The 10720-nt window shown below is 45.5% G+C and overlaps 1 protein-coding gene across 6 annotated transcripts; it reads left to right on the forward strand.

Moving 5' to 3' along the window:
• The first annotated feature begins 158 nt into the window (after nt 1–158).
• LOC108097255 (coronin-7) lies at nt 159–8205 on the forward strand. Of its 6 annotated transcripts, none has more exons than XM_017199441.1 (15): nt 159–212; nt 2115–2600; nt 2824–3010; nt 3075–3631; nt 3689–3841; nt 4001–4558; nt 5111–5294; nt 5363–5436; nt 5671–5703; nt 5779–5954; nt 6017–6928; nt 6998–7343; nt 7413–7548; nt 7610–7710; nt 7771–8205. In XM_017199441.1, exons 2-15 carry the CDS (start codon nt 2292–2294, stop codon nt 7861–7863), a joined length of 3819 nt encoding a protein of 1272 aa, XP_017054930.1. In that variant the 5' UTR covers nt 159–212; nt 2115–2291; the 3' UTR covers nt 7864–8205. The 6 variants fall into 6 exon arrangements, with proteins under 6 accessions (XP_017054930.1, XP_017054928.1, XP_017054931.1 ...); XM_017199439.2 differs by having other exon boundaries at nt 183–268; XM_017199440.2 differs by lacking the exon at nt 159–212 and adding an exon at nt 230–328.
• Nucleotides 8206–10720: the final 2515 nt, after the last annotated feature.

The following is a 10720-nucleotide window of genomic DNA, read 5'->3' on the forward strand; positions in this document are numbered from 1 at the left end:
GGAATTAATGTAGCGCCAATTTTGAGTCATTTGTCTAAACATAGGCCCTTTCATAATAATAGGGAGAATAATCGATAGTCTCGATAGTATCAAACAACAATTTCACTATCTGAGTCGCAAACCACTATATTTAGTATTTTTTAGTTTATTTTTGGTTAACGCATTAGGGTTAAGCGCCAACTCACAGTCTGGTAACACTAAGGCACGGCACGGTACGCGAAGAAATTGAAAAAAGCTGGGATCGTAGTTTGTTTTATTGATTGCATTGGTAATTGCAAAAAGAGTTCGCTAACTAACTTTTACGACACCTGCATCACCGCCGGCTATTGTATGTGACTTTGCGGCGTATTTTCGTGTGTGTGTGTGTGTGTGCGCATTTGCAGCGCTGCAACCTAGATGCAGTTGTGTTAGTGTGTGTGCGAAACTGCTCCTTTGTTTGCCCATAAAAAAGCGGCGTCGCCTTTGCGCAATTGTTGTTTTTGTAGTTGCGCCCCCACCCCCACACCCTTTTTTGTTGCATTTGTAGTTGTCATTGTCATTGCCGCGGCTTGAGCTTCTTCCTCTTTTTCTTCTGCCGGCGCCAGGGTGTGTGCTGCAAAAAAGGAAGAGGAAAAGCGAGAAAAAAGGCAATTCAGGAACTAGAAAAAGAAAAGCACCCCATTTTCCCAATTAATTGCACGCAACTAGAAAGTAATACCCAATAATCGTCTGCTTTATATGCAAAACTTTAGAAAATGTCAATAACTACATACAAGCGGCGGCAACAACAACAAAACTACGTGACCAAAAACCAACCACCAGGAGTGCATTTGTGTGTGTGTGTGTTTAGTGGGCAGTGGGTGAAAACAACAAAAACTGTAGCCGGCTTGTTTTTAGCCACCCCCAACCAAGCGAAAGAAAGAGAAAGAGAGAGGGATGCGGATGCCGCTCCTTTTCGCTCTGCTCTCCCACGCCGCAAACCGTTAGCAGCTCTCCTGCAGGTTGCACCTGTCCCATCTCACTCGCACTTTGCAACATCAGCGCTCGCCTTTGATTTTTGCTTGGCTCGGTTCGGTTTTTTTCTTAATCACTTGACCCCATTACCTGGTGGCTGGCCAATACCTGCTTTAACGCCCCGGCCCCATCCCTCGACGTCTCCTTTTTTCCCAGTGGTCATTTGTTTTGCCGCTTTCTAACAAACAGAAACAGTTGAATTGGCGCATGCTCTCTCTTCGTCTCTCTCTATTTTTGCCAACTGCACTTGGGCAATAACAGTATGGCTTTTGGAGGATGTACAAAACAAAATAATAATGGCAAAATAAAAATTTAAAAAAAATTCATATCTGTCGGTTAATAATGTTCATTTTTTTTATAGCAAACTTTAATTTTCAAGTAATCTGTTTTAGTTTTAAAGTTACCCCATTGAGTGTTCACTGTATTTATCAATTCAATTAAGCGTGAATAAATCCATGAAATATAAAAAGGATCGTTAATGCTTTGGTATAACATATGAACCCTTTCTGCTGTTTAGATCGTACTGTAGTGTTGCCATTTTGGCCGAGTGCTTCTCCCCGCATTTCCTTTTGTGCAAACTGCACTTGGGAAAATTGCACTGGTTTACCAGAAAAAGTGAACCATAAATACAGTGAAAAAAATGTTTGCAACAGAAAATGTTTAAAGTATGGTTTTACTTATCCCAAAATTGGAATCACAGGGGAACCAAAAGTTGAATCACAGGGATCGGTAACCCTTACGTACATATGTATGTATGTTCTATTTAGCCTTACAGCAGGATCACACCATTTTTTGTCCAGTGATTTTCCTTGCCTTTCCTGTTGTTCAAACAACATTGGCACACACACACAAGTGAGTGCGCGAGTATTGGTGTGGCTCATCCGGCTTTAGTGGACACCATTCTTGTCCAGCTTTCTCTTTTCAATAGTCGTGTCGTCGCACTAGCAAGTGCATCTCTCTTTCTTTGCATTATTTATAAGTTTTGTTATCGCCTATTGTTTGCCTTATCGGATGACGATGAGTCAGGAGCCGCAAACCGATAACAAACTGTGGAATGTCCCCCGCGCACCCGCACACATAAGTGATATCATACTTAAACGGCTATGTTTGCCATTTTCCAGAAGCGAAGAAGGTGAGCGAGCGAGCGAGAAGAGAGCGACTGGAGCGAACTAGCCACACTCGACAACCGACCATCGACCAGAGCACATCGTATCGAATCCAATCGAGCCCAATCCACGGTCCACATCCGCCAGAGCCGCATCGGATCAGAATCTGAGCCACAAGTAGAGTAGCCAAAAATGGCCTGGAGATTCAAGGCTTCCAAGTACAAAAATGCCGCACCCATTGTGCCCAAGGCGGAGGCCTGCGTCCGCGAGATCTGCGTGGGCAGCTACCAGACGTACGGAAACAACATCGCCGCCTCCGGTGCCTTTATGGCTTTCAACTGGGAGCACACCGGTTCCAGTGTCGCAGTCCTGCCGCTGGACGACTGCGGACGGAAGAGCAAGACCATGCCGCTGCTCCACGGACACACTGATACGGTGACGGACCTAAAGTTCTCGCCATTCCATGACGGCCTGCTAGCCACCGCTTCGCAGGATTGCCTGGTAAGGATGCGGGGACAAAGATCGGTCAAGAGCCCATAGGCAATCCTTCAGTAGAATCTTTTAAAAGTGGATCTTTTACTTTAAAATGATTCATTTGTTTTAGTTGTATTGCATACCCATAATTATAAGAAAATCATAATGGTTTACAAAGTGATAAGCACAGCAGAAAGAATGACGAACCCTAAAACTCACCCCTCTAATCAACCCACTTCCGGATACGCAGGTTAAGATCTGGCACATACCGGAAAAAGGTTTGGAGCAGTCGTTGTCCGATCCAGAGGCCATCTTCTCACACAAGCAGAGGCGCGTAGAGACAGTGGGCTTCCATCCAACGGCCGATGGCTTGATGTACTCCACAGCCGCTGGTTGTGTGGCTCTCTTCGATCTTAGCACTCAAAAGGAGATCTTCTGTAAGTAAAAAGCAATTACATATGTGGACTAGCGATCTTTAACTTCGGGTTTTCATTGCCGCAGCGAACAATGAACATCCTGAGGTGATACAATCGGCCAGTTGGCGTGAGGATGGTTCCGTTTTGGCCACCAGCTGCAAGGACAAGTGTGTGCGTATCTTCGATCCCCGCGCTGCCGGTTCACCGATCCAGCTAACAGCTGAATCGCACCAGAGCATCAAGGACTCACGTGTTGTCTGGCTGGGCAACCAACAGCGCATTCTCACCACCGGTTTTGATGCGGCCCGCCTACGTCAGGTCATAATCCGTGATGTGCGCAACTTTAACACTCCGGAAAAGACTCTCGAACTCGACTGCTCTACTGGCATACTAATGCCGCTCTTCGATCCAGACACCAACATGCTTTTCCTAGCCGGAAAGGGCGACACAACCATCAACTATTTGGAGATTACGGACAAGGATCCGTATTTGATCGAAGGATTGCGTCACACCGGCGAGCAGACAAAGGGAGCCTGTCTGGTTCCCAAGCGGGCACTCAAAGTCATGGAAGCAGAGGTCAATCGAGTGCTGCAACTGACCTCCAACATGGTTATACCCATTATGTACCAGGTGCCCAGAAAGGTTCGTAACCCTAAACCTCTTAAATATTGGCCAATTAATCTAAAGAGTGTTTCTTAGACGTACCGGGACTTCCATGCCGATCTCTATCCGGAGACCACTGGCTACAAGACGGAACTGGTGGCCAGCGAGTGGTTGAACGGCAGCAATCAGATGGTGCCCAAGATGAGCCTTGACCCCGCCAAGCGCGAGCACGGCGATGAGCCAATTATTGTAAGTTATCATTTTTACAATGGGGACTATTTTAGACGTGACATGTGCAGTGCTAGGATTTTTCGGAAGGAATAGATTTTAAGAAACTTGAAATATTCAGGGTCTTTAGTTAGCATTTGTTCGGTGTATCGTTTAACCGCCATTTGGCCATCAATGCAGATTCATCGCGGCAATCTAAGTGATTTTGTTAAGAACCTGGAGAACCAGCGGGCCAAGAGCACCACCATTGGGAAGCCAACTCCCAATCAGCAGGCCAAGCGCAACGATAACGAGCACTTTGTGATGCTAAACAAGGGCAATAACTTTGAGGAGAAGAACGGCAATGACAACAGCAACGAGAGCAATGGCAAGAAGGGGACGACACCTTCGCAATCGCAGTGCCAGCCGGATGGCGAGTGCAGTGAGCTCATCCGCAAATTCGAGGCCAAATACAAGGTGGACTCGGAGAAGGAAAAGGCCCACGCCCACGCCCAGTCCCAGGAGGACGACAAGGAGTCCCCCACTGAGCAGGAGCATTCGACGGGCAGTAGCGAGGAGCACTCTTCGTCTGGGGGCCTGGATAATCACTCGGCCAGTGGCAGTCACTCGCCACCGAAGCCCATGCCACGCACCTCGCGCAACAATTCCCTACCGGAGGCCAGCGATTCCGCTGGGGAAAGCAGCAGCACCACTACGCCGCGCCCGAGGCCGCGCACCACCGCTGCGTCCGCCTACAAGGTGCCGTCACCACCACGTTACAATCCACTTGCAGGCACTCCTAGTTCATTTTTGATTTTTAAGGGTCTTGTGTTCATATTTATTGATTGCTTTCTTGCCATACCCAAGGCATATTTATGATTTTTTCAAATGAGCCTGATTCTACTAAGTTTTCCCTGAGGTATTGTATTTATAATGTATATTTAGGTTTTTTTGTAATCGAAAAACAATTGGTTTGTTAGTTGTTTGTATACCTCAATGCACCTTTTTTTGAGTGTAGGAGAACCTTATTTTAGATTTGTTTTTCACCCAATATGCTTATGTTACTATTATTATTTTTCTGTAGAAAGTGTCTTTTGATTAAGGTTACTTATTTCTAGTAATGCCTGATTTTTTGATTTTTTTTTTCCTTTGTTTAAGTAGGGATTATCTTCTATAGTTGACACAGTTTCTCATTTTGTTTTTGTATTGGTGGATATTGATTCACGATAAACTTTTTGGTTTTCTATAATCAGTTTATATAGTGGGTATATATTTCAGTTGTTGATTAACGATTATGAAATTGATCCACAGCCACGACTGGGCCCGAAGCCCTTCTCCAGCACCACAGGTGACGTCTCATTCGACAAGGTTTTCGCAGTCCCCCTGGCACCGGGATCCCATGAGAATATATCGAGCGTTGGCCAGGACAGCGGAGTTGAAATGACACCCGCCCAGGGCTCCAAACCGGATCTCATTGTGGAAATCGAAATCAAAAGTAAGGGAACTTACTCTTTTTTCAACTATGGATGTAATTATTTATATGTATTTATATACTTTTTGCAGAGAAACACGAGAGGGAGCCTGTGGTGGCCGGAAACGGAGTCCAGAAGTCGCTGACCACCTCGGAGCGCCGCAAGGTAAGAACGCTTGCCAAAAAGGGTCTATATTGTATAATCTACTCCAATTCTGTCATAACGTTCTGCTCGCCCTCTTTTTACATGCCTGTGCCAACATCAAAATTCGTCTCCCTACGCTTAACTAATTTTGAAACTCCCCCGATAACTTCCAACTAACCCGCCAAAACCAACTTCCTCTTCTGTACTTGAACTACTGCCACTCCTGCAACGGGAACTACTGTAACAACTGTGTAGTCCTCGGCCGACGATGATGAATCATCCGACAAGGTCTGCTAAAGGGTTGCCCCTCGACAATCTCTGCAAAAGCTAATCCCGTACTCGGTTTTCCCCTTGTTCTCTTAGATATTTGAGCAGAACTCGGAGTCGTCTGAGAACTCGATGGAGGGCGACGGTGACCGGACAGACGCCGAGATGCGGCGATTATCCTCCTCCAGGAGCAGCTTCGCAGAGCGGCGGCGCATTTACGAGAACCGCTCCAAGAGTCAGGTGGACGAGAAGCCCCAGTCGCCGGTGCCATTGTAAGAGGGAACTCCAAGCCGCACCGATGCCAGTTATCTCACCGTTTATTGTTTATCCACAGACGTCGCGAGCACTCCAAGGTGGACCCACTGAAGCCCAGCCAACAGCAGCAGCAACAGGGCAATATAATCGACACCAAGCGAATTTCGGTGCCGGAAGGTAAGCTAATGGAGGAGCACCGCCGGGGAAATGGCGCTGGACTCAAGAAATCCGCCACGGAGGCTGCTTTCAGTGCCGCCAGCACCAAGCGCACCTCCACAGTCTTCGGCAAGGTGTCCAAGTTCCGTCACTTGAAGGGCACTCCCGGGCACAAGTCGACGCACATCGAGAACTTGCGCAACCTGAGCCGCCAGATACCGGGCGAGTGCAATGGCTTCCATGCCAATCAGGAGCGCGTTGCTGTGCCACTTTCGGGACCCGGCGGCAAGATTGCCATCTTCGAGTTGAGCCGACCCGGACGACTGCCCGATGGCGTCATTCCCTCGCTCGTGAACGGCAGCAACATCATGGACTTCCAGTGGGATCCGTTCGATGCCCAGCGACTGGCCGTGGCCTGCGACGATGGCATCGTCAAGATCTGGCAAATCGAAGCTGGCGGACTGAGTGAGCCCACAAACACACCCGCCGGCGAGCTAACTGCTCACCTGGACAAGATATACTTTATTCGCTTCCACCCGCTGGCTGCCGATGTTCTGCTAACCGCCAGCTACGACATGACCATCAAGCTGTGGGACTTGCGCACCATGAGCGAGAAGTGTTCAATGTCGGGCCACACGGATCAGATCTTCGATTTTGCCTGGAGTCCCTGCGGCCGGCTGGGCGCCACCGTATGCAAGGATGGCAAGATTAGGGTGTACAACCCGAGAAAATCGGAGACGCCCATCCGAGAGGGCAATGGGCCGGTGGGTACTCGTGGAGCTCGCATCACTTGGGCGCTGGACGGGCACTACATCGTCTGCACTGGCTTTGACAAGTAAGATCCCACGAAATCCGAGTCTGCAAATGAGTGAAAATTTGAGTGCGACTTCAATTGCTTTTCCAGGGTTTCGGAGCGTCAGATCAGTGTGTATAACGCTCAGAAGCTTTCGGCGCCGTTGAACACGGCCAGCTTGGATGTGTCGCCCTCGATATTGATACCCTTCTACGACGAGGACAGCTCCACACTGTTTGTCACGGGCAAGGGCGACTCGACAATCTACTGCTACGAGATCACCGACGAGGAACCGTACATCTGCCCGTTGTCGCACCATCGTTGCACCTCGCTGCACCAGGGCCTCAGCTTCCTGACCAAGAACCACTGTGACGTGGCCAGCGTCGAGTTCTCCAAGGCCTATCGATTGACCAACACCACGATTGAGCCCCTCAGTTTCACTGTGCCCCGCATTAAGGTGCATTTTTGGTGCCCCAAATCAAACAGCTCCTGTATTCTAACCCATTTTCCTCCATCATGTTTGCAGAGCGAGCTGTTCCAGGATGACCTGTTCCCACCCACACGCATCACCTGGAGCGCCACACTAAGTGCCGAGGATTGGTTTGCCAGCAATGACAAGGCGGCAGCCAAGGTCAGCCTCAAGCCAGAGGGCATGGAAACATGTATGTGACAACTACTTTCAGACTCTGGCCAAGCCACTGACCGATTATATCCCTCTTGCAGTATCTTCCATACAGCAAGTGCCAGCGCAGCCCATTAGGAAATCGGATCACACTCAGTTCGGAGGCCAGAAGTCCGAGTACGAGATCAACAAGCAGCAGGAGGTGAGCTCAAACGGTCCACTGGTTGGTGTCCACACTAAAAACCGGACTTTACATTAACAGATCCAGAAGTCGGTCAGTGCACGCATGGAGTTCACCACCAAGCTGGAGCAGGACGACATGGAGGGCGTGGACGAGAACGAGTGGCAGGAGTAGCAGCGCATCCAGCGTCTAAGGCGGACATGAACCATGGAAATCAGTTCACAATTTAGCGTTTAACCATTGGGCGTAATTTTTTTTTACCAATTTAGACATGACGCGGCATCATGACAAACCAGTAAAATGCTCGACACATAGACGGACGTATACTTGTGGGCGAGCGTATATAGAGAACTCGTAGTTAAGCCGAAAGTATAAAACTAACACATTACCCACACTCAAGTACACACACCCTCTTCCCACACCATCATCACCATCATCATCCCTGCATTAAGTTCCTCGCTCCTCCGCCAATTACTGCAGTTGCTCAATAATTGCCAAATTACAAATCATAAGCCAGTTTTGTTCGTTTTGTTTGACGTTTATTTTTGTGAGTGTTTTTTTTTTGTCGGGTGTATTTTATTTTTGATTTACCTTATATATGTTCGTGTTTTTTGTGTGCTATTTAAGTAGTTAGTCCAAAATTAGTTTAGCCTATTTAGGTGTTTACACTTACGAATAATTTTCTTGGTTCTTCTGTGTCCTTCAGTTTGTGTGGCCATATAGGAAAAAAGGGAGGAGAAGGACTTAGATGATACTACTTTTACATATACGCATATGTATTTCCCTCTCAGTTTGTTTCGTGTTTGCATGCGAGTGAGTGAGAGAGAGAGAGAGTGTGTGTGTTGTGTGTCTGTGCTGCCCATCCCCATCTCCATCCCCCTCTTTCGCATCACTGCCACCTTTCTTTCAACACAATCAATCTCATCCGTTGGGGAAACCTGGCCAAATCGAGTTGATGATGCCGCCAAACACCTCCTCTAGTCTTTCGCATCGCTCGATTCCCCGAAGAACCCCATTCATTCCCCATCCAATACAAGAAACTTAAACATATATAGACTGTAGCCAAAAAAAAGAAATGGTGAGAATTACAACCAAGCGAGACAATTTTTGTACTGTAAAATGCGTAAATCAAACAAACTGCAACAGCCGAATCAAACAGAAAAGACATGCAAATGACAAGTAACAATTCCAAAATGTAATGTAAAACGAAAAGACTTGAACAGCGGGTGGGCCAGTTGCCCAGCTGCCCATCTCCATCCTCTGAATCCTCCTCCCCGAACGCCCCCTACTAACAGAATAGAAGAGAAGAGAAGGAGAGAGAACAAGGGGAAAGTAATAAGTTGCCATTAAAACGTAACCGTTTGTAATACGTTAAAAAAAAGAGGGAAGGCAATAGAACGTAACGTAACTCGAGTAGCAAGCATACCCATAGGCAATAACGTTTTGTACTTGCAATAGAATATACATTTACATATATACATGATATATTATATATTTTGTATACCAAGCGTAACTAAAACAGGCCAAGAACTCGAATTCCTGGCTAAATTGACTGATCCAACAGCATAGGGCGAATAGCGTGGCGTATTCAAATTTAACTCTTTCAAAACAGACCAACAACCAATTCTCGGGTAACGGGCAATATTGTGCTAGACAAGGTTCTATTATACAGATATATATATACACACATACCATACGCATAGTTATAGGCATATATATGTACGTCGCAAAGCAGGTGCCCCCCAAGCTGAAGCCCAGCAATTCCAAATCGAAGTCAAAGTTGCATTTAAATCCAAACACCATGGAACGACTGACAGACAGAAACAAAAGTATTCGCTAAACATTCTGATCTTCTGATCTGCCCCGCCCCAAACCCAACCCGACTAGTACTTACATATATGTCAGAGATTATCCCGAAACGAAAAAGCAGAAAATCAAGAATTTCAAAAGGTTGGATGGGATGGCGTTTTATGATTGAAAAGTCCCATGTCCCAATGAGACCCACTCCGAATCAAATCCCCCGACCGCCCGCAGATATTATGTCATTCTGTATTTATTAGCCATATTCGATTACGATTTTTGAACGTCTCTCTTATTTATATTTATATTTATATATATCTATAACAATACCAATATATGAAAATACAACTTCAAGCGATATAAAATACGAAGATAAACGAGTGAAGGATTAATTTATTAATGATTCACAGCGGAAATCGAAGCGATTAAGTGTATGAGTGTAAGCTGAGAGTAGGAAAGATGGAATAATAAAGTTAATAAACAATTAGCAGGAGCAGCAGAATCGGAATCAGAAGCATACACATTATTTATACAATTTATTTTACAGTACGAGTATTTCCGATAACCCCCATCCGATACTCTAGCACTAAGTTATAATTACAATAATACTAATGAAGGCAAAAATATATTTATATACACAATTCAATAAAAAAATCAACGGAAAATATACATTAAACATGAGTTTCTGATTCATCCTGTACTATATTTGAACCTTATCCAACTGGCAAGGAACCAATGATATAGCTTTTTAATCTATATTCAAGTAATGTTCGTTTGGTTGGCTTAAGGCAGGTTTCCTCTGACGTAAGTTTAAGTAATATTAGATACATTTTTGTTTTATTTTTTTGTTGTATTTTTATTTCTTAATTTGTATTCTTTAAGTTTCCAAAGAATCCTTTCGCAGAAAAGTTGGCAAAACGCAGGGCTTCTAGTCCATAACTTTTTTAGTTTATCTTCGATTTTAAAATGGTATGTATAACCTCTATGCAATTGTGGTTTAATTCTACAACAAACGGCATCAGTAAATAAATTTTAATTTTTCGATCCATTTTTTCGTAATTTTTATGATGTAACCCCTTTCCAAATTTCTAAAACATTGACTTCACCGAAAAGTGGTCTTTTCCCTGCACTATTATTATCATAATTTTTTTAATTTATCTCCGATTTCAAAGTGGTATTCCTCTATGAAATTGTATTTTGATTCCCTAACAAACTGCATTAGTTTTTTTTT

This window comes from Drosophila ficusphila, unplaced genomic scaffold (genome assembly GCF_018152265.1).
Source record: "Drosophila ficusphila isolate 14025-0441.05 unplaced genomic scaffold, ASM1815226v1 contig_198, whole genome shotgun sequence".
NCBI classification, from domain to species: Eukaryota; Metazoa; Arthropoda; class Insecta; order Diptera; family Drosophilidae; genus Drosophila; species Drosophila ficusphila.